The 15,681-nt window shown below is 39.8% G+C and overlaps 1 protein-coding gene across 3 annotated transcripts in view; it reads left to right on the forward strand.

Moving 5' to 3' along the window:
* tbc1d22a (TBC1 domain family, member 22a) overlaps positions 1 to 15,681 on the forward strand; it is a 331,820-nt gene that overhangs the window by 143,792 nt on the left and 172,347 nt on the right. For all 3 annotated transcript variants that reach the window (XM_063072582.1, XM_063072580.1, XM_063072581.1), the window contains one exon: positions 10,300 to 10,375. In XM_063072582.1, coding sequence (XP_062928652.1) covers positions 10,300 to 10,375 — 76 coding nt within the window. The remainder of the gene's footprint in view (positions 1 to 10,299; positions 10,376 to 15,681) is intronic.

The raw sequence follows: 15,681 nt of genomic DNA on the forward strand, positions 1-15,681 counted from the left end.
AGGATGCAGGGTGACTTGGATAGGTTGGGTGAGTGGGCAAATTCGTGGCAGATGCAATTTAATGTGGATAAATGTGAGGTTATCCACTTTGGTGGCAAAAACAGGAAAACAGATTATTTTCTGAATGGTGGACGATTAGGAAAAGGGGAGGTGCATGGAGACCTGGGTGTCATTGTACACCAGTCATTGAAAGTGGGCATGCAGGTACAGCAGGCAGTGAAAAAGGCGAATAGTATGCTGGCATTCATAGCAAGAGAATTCGAGTACAGGAGCAGGGAGGTACTACTGCAGTTGTACAAGGCCTTGGTGAGACCACACCTGGAGTATTGTGTGCAGTTTTGGTCCGCTAATCTGAGGAAAGACATCCTTGCCATAGAGGGAGTACACAGAAGGTTCACCAGATTGATTCCTGGGATGGCAGGACTTTTGTATGATGAAAGACTGGATCGACTAGGCTTATACTCGTTGGAATTTAGAAGATTAAGGGGGGATCTTATTGAAACGTATAAAATCCTAAAGGGATTGGACAGGCTAGATGCAGGAAGATTGTTCCCGATGTTGGGGAAGTCCAGAACGAGGGGTCACAGTTTGAGGATAAAGGGGAAGCCTTTTAGGACCGAGATTAGGAAAAACTCCTTCACACAGAGAGTGGTGAATCTGTGGAATTCTCTGCCACAGGAAACAGTTGAGGCCAGTTCATTGGCTATATTTAAGAGGGAGTTAGATATGGCCCTTGTGGCTAAAGGGATCGGGGGTATGGAGGAAAGGCTGGTACAGGGTTCTGAGTTGGATGATCAGCCATGATCATACTGAATGGCGGTGCAGGCTCAAAGGGCTGAATGGCCTACTCCTGCACCTATTTTCTATGTTTCTATGTATTCCTCCATGAGATCTAGAAGGGTTTTTGGTGTCCTCTGTAAATTCAGACTTTAAGTACTTATTTCTTTTTCCTGCCTCTCCCTTGTTTCTCTCGAGAATTGTGCGTGTAAGGGGGCCCTTGTTAAATAATGTACTTTTTTTTCAATTCAATAGAAGATCTTACATACTGTTTTTATAATTCTTATTAGCTTAAAATCTGTCTATTTTCTCTTTAGCTTGTGGAAGTCTTAGTTGCCTTTTACTGCAAAGTAAGTGTCAAATATTATCGAGATTGCAAGTGCACAGCAGCATTACATTTCACAGTGATTACAGAATGTCGCTGCCTCTGAGAAGACCACAACTTTTTCCCTTGGGTTTGGAGGATTGTGTGTTTCAATGACCCAGAGAGCTATGCTGACTGGGGTCAGAGCTTTATGCTTTGGCTCTTGTAGGGTCACCCATGCCAACCAGGTCAAAGAGCAGAGGCAAGACTAAGAGTGGTTCATTGGTCCTCCAGGTTCGGGGGTTCAGATCAGGGCTAACAACTCTGACTGGTAAAACAAAATTATTACATAAACAGCAATGAAGGATTCCTTCTACATCTGAGTACAATGGTATTCCTAAGTCACTGCCTGGGACTTGCATGACTGATGGTAAATGAAGAGGAAGCTACTGATGAGAAGGAAGCCATGAACGCTGCCAGAGATGGAGGACCTTTATTGTTGCCCTAAACGTCAGCGCGTATCGAGCAAAAGAAGAACAAAATGTCACCATTTAACCTCTCGTCTCTACACGCTGTACGTCTAAGAAATCTGCCTGGTGCCATTCTCTCACCCTTTTAAACACTGCGATGGAATCTGCCTCTAGCAAGATCTCTGGCAGTATCTTTCAGATGTTAACCAGCTCTGTGTGTGTGTGTGTGTGTGTATGTACACGTACACATTATATTTCATTTTTAATACTTGTACTTTTGCTTATCATCTTTGTTCTGAACCTTTTAAGTTCTTGACCCCACTTTCAATTGAACAGTTTTTCTCCCTCTCTCTCTCTCCTTTTCATATTTTTAAATACCTGCAGCACATGCCCGTCTATCATCCTTTGTTCGATAAGAACAATTGTTATCCATACAACTGAGCTCCCCTTTCCTAGAATCATTTCTGTAAGTATCATTTGTATTCTGTCCAAAGTAATTTCCCAAGATGTGTCATCCAGAATTAGAAGCAGTACTTCACTTGTGATCAGAGTAGTGTTTCATAATCCCAAGAGGTTCTGCAGATGCTGGAAATCTTGAGTGACATGCACAAAATGCAGGAGGATCTCAGCAGGTCAGGCAATATGAACGGAAGGGAATAAACAGTCAACCTTTCAGGCGGAGATCCTTCATCAGGACTGGAAAGAAAGGAAGAAGAAGCCATAATAAGAAGCTTGGGGGATGGGGAGGAGCAAATTGGCAGGTGATAGGTTGGGGTAAGGGGAAAGGTGGGTGGGGAGGGGAGGTAATAGACGGAGATGTAAAAGGCTGAAGAAAAGTGAATCTAATAAGAGAGGATAGTGGATCGTAGGAAGAAGGAGGGGCACCAGAGGGAGGGGATGGGGAGGTGAGAACAAGAGAAGGGGTGAGAGGGGGATCCCAAATGAGGAATGGCAAAAGAGAGAATGGAGAGGGAAAGAATTTACCTGAAGTTAGAGAAATTGATGTTCATGTGATTATGAAGGTTACCCTGATAGAATTTGAGTTGTTACTTCTCTTACCTGAGTGTGGCCTCTTTGTGGCAGCAGAGGACACCATGAACAGACATGTTGGAATGGGAATGGACAATCAGATTTATACGAGTGGTGTCTGGGAGATCCTGCCATTTGTGGTGGATGGAGTGAAGACGTTTAATGAAGTCGTATCCCTAATCTACACTGGGTCTCACCGATGTTGAGGAACTGGACCAGCTACAATAGATGACAGGTGAAGTGTTGCCTCACCTGCATGGATTGTTTGGGGCAAACCCACATGTTCATGGGGAGGACATGCTACTTCCGTACCGACAGTACTGGAATTGAACTCTGAACTCTGCCCCAAACTGTAATAGTATTGCACTAACCACTGTGCTATTGTAGCGCCCCATTCTGCTTCTCCTACTCACCTGTTCTCTTCTCATCACCTTCTTCTGGTGCACCTTCTCCTTTCCCTTCTTCCGTCGTCCACTGTCTTTTAATCTAAAATTCTTCTTTCTTCAGCCTTTTACTTCCACTTGTCCCCTCCCAGCTTCTTCCTTCACTCCTTCCCCCACCCACCGACCTTCCCCTTCACCTGCTCTCACTATCACCTGCCAGCTTGTACTCTCCTCACACACACACACACACTTTCTTATTCTGGCTTCTGCCCCTTTCCAATTCTTGGCCCAAAGTAATGACTGTTTATTCCCTTCCACAAATGCTGCCACTAGTTCCTCTAACATTTTATGTGTGACAGTTTTATACAATGCCTTGAAAAAGTATTCAGCTGCAACAACTATTTTCACATTTTACTGTCTCTATTTCCAGATCTAAAATACAGGTTTCCCCCGCCATCCGAAGGTAGAGCCTTCCTAAGAAATGGTTCGTAAGCCGAAATATCGTAAAGCGAAGAAGCAATTACCATTTATTTATATGGGAAAATTTTGTGAGTGTTCGCAGACCCAAAAATAACCTACCAAATCATGACAAAATAACACATAAAACCTAAAATAACACTAACATATAGTAAAAGCAGGAATGATATGATAAATACACAGCCTATATAAAGTAGAAATACTTCTGTACAACGATTGCCTGCACAGATTCTCTGTAGTGAAAATCTCACGCAAGCACTCTTGGCAGAAAATCTCACGCAAGCGCTGTTGGCATAAATGCGCTCTCCAGTAACCTTTAAGCTATGAGGCTGGCAAATCTACCAAATAACATGTAAAAATACACAGCCTTTATAAAGTAGAAATAATGTACGTACAGTGTAGTATCACTTACCGGAATCGGGAAGACAGCTTGCTGAGTAAACTGATGATGGTGTGTTAGGTTGAGTCGTCGCAGGTTGGGCGGTGCAGTGGCCCCCACCCTCCGGGCCACCGACCCGATACATTGCCGCGAATAACGCAGCAGTAGCCGGGAGGCACACAGCACATCTTTAAGAAAAAAGCCGAAATAAACATGCTAATTAATTAGGTGCCGCCGACATGTAGTTGTTGGCCCAGATCAGAGGCGATGCAATCGGAAATCGGCACTGATCTGGGCTGACAATTACGTGTCAGCAGCACCTAATTAATTAGCTTGTTTATTTCGGCTTTTTTCTTATAGATGTGCTGTGTGCCTCCCAGCTACCGCTGCATTCTTCGCGAATCGGTACAGTATCTGTCCGGGGCCCAGGTGTTCGGGTGGTGGGACACGGGGGTGTCATCTCATCATCGATCAGGGCAGGCAGCTCATCTTCTCCTATGACTGCCCGCCTCGATGTCGAAGATCAAGGTTCGTCGTCTGCTGTGGCTGATGTGGAAGGCTTGCTTGACTGCTGAGCCTCGCGCATTTTTCTATCATACAGCTGTTTGTAAGGACTCAACCATCCTGCAAATATTTCCTAAACCTACGTACCCTTTCAAAATTAAAGTCGTACTTTATCATTGCAGCGAAAATCTCACGCAGTTGCTTCACATTCAGTTCGCTACTGCATTCGGTTTTGATTGTTATCCTTTCCTCTTCCAATTGCATCAACTCTTCATCTATCAGTTCTTGGTCATGGGATGCCAAAACCTCTTCAACATCATCTTCGTCAGCTTCTACAAGCCAAACTCACTTTGTCCTTACTTCGTTCACCACGATCGAAACGCTTAATTATGTCTAGTTTTACGCTAAGTGTAACACCCTTACAAGCTCTTTTAGACTTTTCCAATACCTCAGAACTCATCTTGCAAATTCATCTGCTCACAGACACGTGTTTAAGCAATGCCGTTCTGAATCCGGGGGAGAGCGGCTGTTCGGGATGCGCCCTGCCTTTTACCACGCGCTGATTTTTTCGCGTGCTGATTTTTTATCGCGCGCTGCCTTTCTTCGTAACAGTGAAAACACCTTCTGAAAGCGAAAACAGGGTACTAATGTAGGTCTTTCGTAACAGTGAGGTTTCGTAAAGCGAACGTTCAAAAAAGCGGCGGACACCTGTATATTGAAGTATGATTTTTTGAGCTAATATACGAAACATTGTGCATCATGTCAAACCAAAAGAAAATTTCCAAAACCTGTCAACAATTGACTAAAAATTAAAAACCAAAATTGAGGCTGAAACTGTGTTCATCTGCTTTGTAATTACTATTACACTAACTTCCCTCAGTAGCAATATATTGCCTTACTAGCTCACCAAATTTGTTGAAGTAGAAAATTGGTGGATCACCTGTTTTCAGTGAATTCAATAAAATACTGTAAACACTCCCTCTGTCTGAAAGGTCTAACAGAATGTTAGATTTTCAACAGACCAAATCAAATTGAAACAAAAGAGTATTCAAGACAAGTCAGTGAAATGATAATAGAGAAGCACACATCTGGGGGAAGGTATAAGACCTTGGAGTTCAATGCAGTTCATTGTGGAAAAGTGGAAAACATATGAAATCTCAGCGGCACTGCCTAGGTCAGGCCACTCCTGTGAACTTAATCATCGGAGAAGAATGGCACTTGTAAGAGAGGCTATGTGACGCCAACAGCACTCTGAGTGAGCTGTGGAAGTCAGTGGCTGCAAATGGAGATTAAGTTCATGGCTCTACAATCCCTTAACGCCTTACACAAAAAAGGATATTTCTGGAAGAGTGGCAAGGAAGATGCCCTCGATAAAACAAAATGCATCTCTTTGCTGTAAAGGCTTTCCAAAACGTCACTTAAAAAGAACTGTAAAGATGTGGAAGAAGATCTTGTGTTCCAATAAGACTAAAGTGGAACTTTATGGCCTCAACACTAAGTGGTATGTCTAATACTGTATATCAGCCAGGTAACACCATCACTACTGTAAAGTATGGTGGAGATAGCATCATGCTATAGGGATGCTTTTCAGCAGCAGGGACTGGGAATCTGGTCAAGATTGATGGGAAGAAGAATACTCTGAATACAGACAGATGCTGGATAAAAACCTGTTAGCTTCTGCCAGAAAGCTTAAACAGGGGATGAGGTTTGTTTATTTTAGCAGGACAATGACCCAAACCACACTGCCAGAGCAACCATGGAGTGGCTTCAAATGAAAAAAACATTGTTGTCCTTAAGTGGTACAGAGTCCTGACCTTAACATCTGGCAGGACCTCAAGTTTGCTGGCCACTGCTGCTCCTCAACTAATATAACACAGCATGAATAATTTTGTAATGAGGAATGGGCAAATCATGCTCCATCACATTGGGCAAAGCTAATAGACACTTATCCGAAAAGGTTGCTGGCTGCAGTAGCTGCGAGATGTGTTACAACTAGGTACTGAGCAAAGGCGGATGAATACTTTTGAACTGTTTTCATTTAAGTTTTTGAATTTTTAGCTTTCGTGCTTTACAATTTTCCCTGTTATTTGGTGCTCTATTGTGAAAAAGGGAGCATCTGATTCACAAATAAAAATTCCCAGTTAAATTGATCAGAATTTCTGGTTATATTAGCCATTTATGTTACTAAAGGGATGCGGGCTAAATACTTCCTTCAAGGCACTGTAAATATTCATCATAAACTTCCTTTCTCTTAATGTTCTCTGCTTCTATATATAAATCTTCTATTTTTTTAAAACCACATTTACTACCTAAGTTCTCCCTTTCAATGAATTATGCCTGTATAATCTCTGTTCTTGTACTCTTTTTAAAATTGTGGCCTCTGGTTTCTTAGCATTAAGTTTTATTACTATCTTTCTGCCTATTCTATCATCTTTGAACTTCCTCAAAGTTCACAGAACTTCTAAGTTTTGTCATCTGCAAATTTGCACTGCAGCCAGTACATCCATGTCTAAATGGCTAATATGTTAGACAATAAATGGTTATTGTACCAATTGTGCACATTTCCCTCCAATCATCAAATAATCCTTGATGACTATTGTCTGTTTCCTGTTACTTAACCAGGAACCAGGATGTTTGTGCAACAATAACATCCTTTTCTTTGGTCTTCAATCCTGGTGACAAACCTATTGTGTAGCACTTTATGTGACACCTTTGGAAGTGCATCATTGACTTTTCCCTTTTTGATCTTATCTGTTATTTCATTAAAAAAATCTGACATTGATTAGATTAGGCGCAACTTTCCTTTGACAAATTGGCTTTCTCTAACTAACTTGCATTTGTCCAAATGGCTAATTTTGAAACTGATTGTTGTTTCTAGAATTTTCCACACTCCGAAACTACTCTAAACTGGTTACTATATAGTTACCAGGACTAAACTTTCAACTCAGTTTGAGCAAAGACATGGCATTTGCAATTTTCTGGCCTCACAGCTTTGAGGTACTTTTTCGCTGGTCTCCTTGATTCCGTATCCTTGGCTACCCATGGAGCTCTGACTTTAATTTATGAATCCATCTCCCTCACAGAAATGTCTCTGATCTACAGCTGAAACATCTTATACCCTTGCCTCCCTTATTGTCCACCTTTGGTTTTAATTTACCTCAGGCAAAATCTGCTTCCTCCCCCTGAAGTTGGCCCTTGACCATTTTTCTGTTACTTCACACTTTTTCTATGTATGCAGCCAAAGATTCTTTTATCCCTTGGCATTTATTCTTGGATACTTTATCAGCCATTTTGATGTCAAATCATAAAATCTCCCTGTGAATTGCTTTGAGATATTTGACTATGTTAAAGGTGCTATATAATTCCAAGTTACGACTATATATGAGAAGCTTTTCGGCTGTTGAAACAGTTGTGTGCTTTGTATAAAGGCAATGTTTATGTTGCAACATTGAATTACATTTTTTTCATGTTTGTTGTTTGCAAAATCAATTGAGTTGGTTAAGGAAATAATAAGGTAGCATGTTTGTGAGAAATGGATCAGCCTTAGTTTTGCAAATACAGTAAATTCCAATTAATTGGACCATTGATTAATTGGAATAACCTTAAAAGAATAAAAACTAATGTCCTTCCAGGTGAGGCGACACTTCACCTGTGAGTCAGCTGGGGTGATATACTGCATCTGGTGCTCCCGATGTGGCCTTCTATATATTGGCGAGACCCGACACAGACTGGGAGACCGCTTTGCTAAACACCTACGCTCTGTCCGCCAGAGAAAGCAGGATCTCCCAGTGGCCACACATTTTAATTCCACATCCCATTCCCATTCTGACATGTCTATCCATGGCCTCCTCTACTGTAAAGATGAAGCCACACTCAGGTTGGAGGAACAACACCTTATATTCCGTCTGGGTAGTCTCCAACCTGATGGCATGAACATCGACTTCTCTAACTTCCGCTAATGCCCCACCTCCCCCTTGTACCCCATCCATTATTTATTTTTATACACACATTATTTCTCTCATTCTCCTTTTTGTCCCTCTGACTATACCCCTTGCCCATCCTCTGGGTTCCCCCCCACCTTGTCTTTCTCCCTGGACCTCCTGTCCCATGATCCTCTCGTATCCCTTTTGCCAATCACCTGTCCAGCTCTTGGCTCCATCCCTCCCCCTCCTGTCTTCTCCTATCATTTTGGATCTCCCCCTCCCCCTCCCACCTTCAAATCTCTTACTAACTCTTCCTTCAGTTAGTCCTGACGAAGGGTCTCGGCCTGAAACGTCGACTGTACCTCTTCATAGAGATGCTCCTGGCCTGTTGCGTTCACCAGCAACTTTGATGTGTGTTGCTTGAGAAAATAGTCAGGATTCCCTTTGTTATTTTGGACACAACGTTGTTGCCAAACAGTTTCTAACTAATGTCATTTGTGTGCACTTGTGTGCTGTTAGTTACTACACCTTTGTTAAAGTGAACAATTTTTAACTTGTGTCACTTGCACTGGTTTATGTTCAAAACAGCGATTTTTGTCACTGATAGGTGGTGAGAAATGTGAGAAAGTTCAGAGTTGTTTTGTTCATTGTAGGTTTCATGCATTCTTGCTTGGAGGTGCCAGAAATGGGCAGGAGAGAAAATGAAAGTATTTCACTTATTCATTAAGTTAGGTTCTACAAAGAATTTGCAGGTATCAACAATCATCTTGAATGTTAGTCATACTTTATTGATCCCGGGGGAAATTTACAATGAAAGTAAAGATATGGAGGATGCAATCATGAAAAGCATTGTATGAAGGTAGTCCATTATCTGCACTGGGTGTCTGTGTTCATTTATAGTCAATGAAAAGAGCATGACAGCGTACACAGGATGAGTTCCTATGTCATTAACTATTAGGAACTAGCACAGTTTTCTAACACAGTTGCAACACACAGAAAATGCTGGAGGAACTCAGCAAGTTAGGCAGCATCCATGGAAATTAGTAAACAGTCAACATTTTGGTTCAAGACCCTTCTGGATTTGCTGAGTTCCTCCAGCGTTTTGTATGTGTTGGTTTGGATTTCCTGCATCTGCAGACTTCTTTGTGTTTATAGTACTGCTGTGGTATAGGTAGTACAAACGTATTTTAATTTGTTCTGTGTTTCATTTAAATGTATAATTTGTTACTCAGTTAAATTGTAGCTTATTCTTTTTTTATATAGCCTTTTAACTATTTCCATGAAACCAGTTAATTAGGACAGCCGCTTAATTGGGCCGAAATGTACTGCTCCCTCTGTCACAATTAACCGGAGTCCACTGTTTCGATAAATACATTAGCATTTATAAACTCCAACAGTTGTACTGTATATTCTCTGGGGTTAGCCTTTCAATTTCCAGAGTTCTCAGCATGGTATAATAAAGCATCAAAATGACAGCATTATGTGCTTTGAATGACAACATCAAATGATTTGTTTCAAATTTTAGAATAGTAATCTTTGTGTCACATTTGAGTACAACAGTACATAAGATTGCTACTTCACTTATAACTGTGCTTCCTGGAATGCAGGCTTTTATTGTGTTGCTATTGACAGGTGGCTTTAAATTGTTATAGATGCTAACAGCTGAAGCGTAGATATATTGGCACCAAATTAGCTTCAGTTCATGCACACGTTCTTTGAAGCTTTGGAAATTCCATTAATCTAGCATCTCCTGCTGAGCAGTCTTCTGTGGAATCTTAACGATCTATATCAACCATCTATTCACCTCTACAATGCAGAAGACACTTGTGTAATTCAAAAATATTGATGCTGACTTCTTTATTGTTATGCCATTTTTTAGAAACCATGATCTTTTGTTTTTCTCATTTCCTGAACAGTGTGTTTCCTTTCTTGGCAAATGTTTTGTATTGATCTTGCAGGGGAAGCTACAGAAATGCAAATCTTTGCTGAATGCTTGGAAACGTGTATTGCCATGGCCTTTAGTACAAGTAATTGTGAAACTTTGTTTTTCAAGGACAACTACACATTTGCACAGCCAGGGATTCAGAAGAAAGTGAAAGCTTTACAGGAGCTTGTAAGTCGGATCGATGGTAAGTCTAAATTGATGTCGAATTCCTAGTGAATGGAACAGCAATATGTTAATACTGTTGGGTTTAGGGAGAAAACAGAAATGAAGTGCCATCCTCAGTCAGTTTAGAACATTATGCCCTTTGTAGGACCACTGCTGTATGTCATTTAAGGAGAATTACTATAGCATGGGCAAGTTTTGTTACTTTATGAATGCATTACAATCAAACTTCAAAGGTATTTTTTTGTTTTAAATGTAATGGCTGCAGAAGAAAAGCAGTCTGCATTAAATTTACTGACTCTTAATTCGGCAGGAAGTCACATCAGCTGTGTTTTAGTTCCCTCACCACTGAGCTTTGTGCAGTCATGCATCCCTGTCCTATTGTGAGCAATGAAATTGTGCAGTGGATCAAATTAAATATGGACTCTGCAAATTTATAATATATTAAACAAGTTAGATAATTCTGAAGGGAATTTTGGATCAGTCAGTCTGGGTGTTTGGAGATTTTTTTAAAGATGTATTTGCTATGATGGATTTGCTGTTCTGAACAATAGCAATAATAGCTGCTCGAGTCAAATCATCATTCCTCATACCTCCCAATCCCTTTGTCATTGAGAATTTTTCATAGAAGACAATATGGGAGACTAAAGTCATTTAGTTATTCCCTAGATAAAATATTTTGGCTAAAGCAAAGGAAGATGTACGCTCAATGGCCACTGTATTAGAACCTCCTGTATCTAATAAAAGTGAATACTGATTGTATGTTTGTGGTTTTCCATTGCTGTAGCCCATCCACTTCAAGGTTTGATGTGTTGTGCATTCAGAGATGCTCTTCTGTACACCACTGTTGTAACGCATTGTTATTTGAGTTACTGTTGCCTTCCTGTCAGCTTGAACCAGTCTGGACACTTTCCTTTGACCTCCCTCATGAACAAGGTGTTTTTGCTCACAGAACTGCTGCTCACTGAATACTTCTTTTTGTTTTGTTTTTTGCACCATTCTCTGTAAACTGTAGAGATTGTTGTGTGTGGAAATCCTGAGAGATCAGCAGTGTCTGAGATATTCAGATCATGGAGTTAATAAGATGGGAGAATTTAATGCTGGCTTAAAGACTGATTTGGGAAGAATGGATTTCTGTTGACCTGGAGTGACTGTATTGAAATATAGAGTATAGGTCTGGTTTCCCAATCAAGGGAAGGATATATTTGGCAGTGGGATTGCAGCCAAGGCCTATCACACTGATTTTTGGAACAGTGTATTTTCTTGTATATTCAGCAGGCTGAGTCAATTTTCTCATGACTTGAGAATAATGGGAAGTGATCTCATTGAAACACATGGTTTTCCAGAAGAGTTAGACGGGATACATATAGAGTTGATGTTTCTCCTGGCTAAATTGTCTGGAAATGAGGTATCACAGTCTCAAAGTAAATGGTTTGGCCTTTCAAGACTGAGATGAGAAGAAATTTCTTCACTCAGAACGTAGTTAATCTCTCAAATTCTGTGTCCTATGGGGTATGGAGGCTCAGTCTTTAAATAAATTCAGGATAGGCTATTAGATTTTTTAGACGTTAGGAAAATCAAAATGTGATTAGAGGAGGGGTGAATTATTGGATTCTGAAGCAGGTATGAAAGGTAAATTGACCCTTCTAGTTGTTCTGTGATCCAGTGATTTACTTTTGATTTTAAGTTGTGAATTTAAAATAGAGTGAGGCAAGAGAACAAATTATTAATAATTAATAATAGAACAAATTAATGCCTTTGAAGATTATGGAATTGAAAAGCTTACTGATTTAATCAATGACATTTATGAGACTGGAATAATACCAGAAGAGATGAAAAGAATCAGTATTTATCACTCTTCCTAAGAAAGCTGGAGCAATAGAATGTGAATTACATAGGACCATAAGTTTAATGAGTCATATCACCAAGATACTTAAAAGAATTTTGATGACAAGAGCTAAAGGTAAGATACAAGCTGAAATAGGCAAAGAACAGTGTGGTTTTGTGAAAGACAAAGGTACAAGAAACCCAATATTGATGTTAAGGATACTATCAGAACGAGCTATTCAAGTGCAAAAAGATTTGTTTGTTTTATCGACTACACAAAAGCATTTGATAAAGTGAAGCACAATAAGTTATTTGAAATAATGCAGAAAACTCTAGATCTAGATTCGAAAAATAAGAGACATCTTGGGAATCAAAGTTGGCGGTGAAAACATCAATAATTTCAGACATGCAGATGACAGTGTGTTAATTGCAAGTACGGAGGAAGAATTACAAAACTTAATTGACATAATTGTTGAAGGAAATGCAAAAATGGGTCTATCTATCAATTGCAAAAAGACAGAATGTGTGGTGATATCCAAAAAGAAGGAGAATCCTATCTGCAGGCTGAGAATAAATGGGGAAGACATAAAACAAGTAAAGAACTTTTGCTACTTAGGAAGCTCAGTGACATCAGATGGCAGGTGCGACTTAGACATCAAAAGAAGAATAGGGATGGCAAAAGACACCTTTACGAGAATGAAGAGTATACTGACCAATACTAAACTAGGCATGACAACCCGCTTCAGAGTACTGAAATGTTTATCCAGTTATGTTATATGGATCAGAATGTTGGACAAAATCTAGTATCATGAGGAAATGAATTGTAGCAGCAGAAATGTGGTTTTTGAGGAGGATGCAAAGAATATCATGGACGGAATGAATATCTAACGAGGATGTCATGAACAGAGCAAACACAAAAAGAGAAATGATGTATGAGATCATGAAAAGGCAACGTAAGTACATTGGGCATATGATTAGGAAAGAGGAGTTAGAATGCACGGTAATTATGGGAAAGATTGAAGGGAAGAAAACAAGAGGAAGACAAGACAATTGATGATGGAGACAGCAACCAGAGAATTGGAAATGAATACCAATGAATTGATCCACTTGACCGGAAACAGGAGTGTGTGGGCCATGGCAGTCAAAGCTCAAACTGGGCATGGCACCTGATGATGATGAGGCAAGAGGAATGGAGAAGTTTCTCTTCTGAGGATTGATAATGGAAGCATTAATTCATTTGTCACTCAGACTTGATAAGGTTGATGCCATTTGTACTTCTAAAGAAGCTTTGAATAAATATTTGAAGCAATTCATAGAATATGTAAAGAGTACGATAGTTGCATTAAGTTTGGATTGCTTGAACAAAGAGTTGGGTCAAATCCAAGAGCAGATTGGGTTTCTCTCATTCAAAGATATCTTGAGGAACATGTGTTTAACATTGTTTTTCAAAAGATTATTGTAACATGCAACCTTTCAAAGATGTACTTCTATGATTGTGGATTTGTGTATCTACATGTCTGATGGATATGTTTGCCATAAATTTATTTTCGTAATTATGAACTTCATGTTTGTTTTTACTGCAAGATGATAAATCCCATTGATTAGTATTTACATTCTCATTAGGGATACCTGGTGGTGTCTTTTTTACAGTAAAGATTTAATGTTACTTTGACAAGAATTGGAAGTATATTTAATAGTAATCAAATATAAAACACACAAATATGGACATTTAAAGGTCTAACATGTTTATAGGAGATTGCTTATCTTAAAGGCATGCAATAGAAGAATTTGCTATAGGGAGCTGGAAGAGATGAATGTTATGTAAGGTGTTTGTGCTGTAAAGCATTTGGTTTTTCTCCATCTTTTTGAATAGTTTAAACTGCACGAAACAAGCATGGTGTATAATACCTTCAGCCTTTTGAATTGATAGAAGGTATAGTGGGAAGTGTGTGTAAATTCTGACATGTCAGCTGGTGGCAAGATGTGGATGACAAAATGATAAATGATCTAATTGCTTGCTATCAACCAGCATGTTAGCTTTGAGATTCATGTACAGAGGCACATAGGGCCTTCTTACTATCAACATTCTCTCTGTCTTATCATTTAAAAAAAAGTTATTTTTGTAATTTTCCTGAAGAGTGGATACCTGTATATTCCAGATTGTTTTTGTCCATTCACTTGACCTGTCTGTATTCCTTCCAGCTTATTTATGTTCTTTTCACACCTAATATTCCCAATATAATAGCAACCAATATAATATGGATAGGAAAAATGTATTTCTTTTAAAATTTTTATTTTTATTGAAGGAATGACACAATGCAGAATGTATAATGGATTACATTTTCCTCCATTTTGCTTTAGTATCGTACCCTCAAAACAAACCTCCCCCCCACCCGCCCTCCCCGAACATATCATGGCAGCTAATATATTTACAACACAACAATTCACAAATACAAGTACGGACATTTCACAACCATACCCCCACACTACTCCAAGACGATGGCTCACACACATCTGCAACATGTCAGATGATCCAAAATACAATCATGTTTACAATTCATCAACCACCCTGTGAGGTAAATTATAAGCGTGTTAAATGGGAGGCAACTTCCCAAGTGCAATCAAATGCCCTCAACTAATAAGTAATTCCTTAAGACTCCCAAAATATGATAAGAAAGGTCCCTATTTCGAATAGAACTTTTTCACAGACCCCCTCAAAGTGAATTTAATCTTTTCTAATTTCAGAAAAAACATTACATCTTCTATCCAAGCAGCAGCAGTTGGGGGAGTGGCAGATTTCCAAACCAGCAAAATTCTCCTACGGGCCAATAGCGATGTAAATGCAGTGATATCCGACTGGCTTGCATTTAAACCCAAATCATCATCTGCCACACCAAATACAGCTATAAGCGGGCAAGGTCTCAGTGTCACCCCCAAAACCTCACTGATAATTTTAAAAACCAGTGCCCAATAGTCATCAAGCCGAGGGCGTGACCAAAATGCATGTACTAAACCAGCCGGAGAGAAGGAACACCTGTCACAGCCAGCGTCTGTCCCAGGGTATATGTCTGCATGTCTGGCTTTACTTAAATGTACCCTGTGTAAAACTTTAAATTGTATGAGCCCCAGTCTAGCACATGATGACGAGAAATGAATCCTATTCAATACTTTTGCCCAATATTCCTCAGCCAGATCCATACCGAGCTCATCCACCCACCTGCTCTTAGTTTTGTTTAGTTCTTGAACTCCCAAAGACATCAGCTGAGAGTATAGTTCAGAAATCAGCCCCTTATTGTTAAAGCTAAGAGTGAATTTTTCCCGTAACATAGCAGGTGGTAGAACAGGAAAAGAGGGAAATTTTTCCTTGACAAAGTGGCAAATCTGCAGGTATTTAAAAAAATGATTATGCAGAAGGCCATACTTACCACGCAGGTTATCAAAACTATCAAATATGTTATCAGTATACAAATCCTTAATGCGCTTAAGACCGTTCAAACCCCA

Source organism: Mobula hypostoma, chromosome 20 (assembly GCF_963921235.1).
Source record: "Mobula hypostoma chromosome 20, sMobHyp1.1, whole genome shotgun sequence".
Lineage (NCBI taxonomy): Eukaryota > Metazoa > Chordata > Chondrichthyes > Myliobatiformes > Myliobatidae > Mobula > Mobula hypostoma.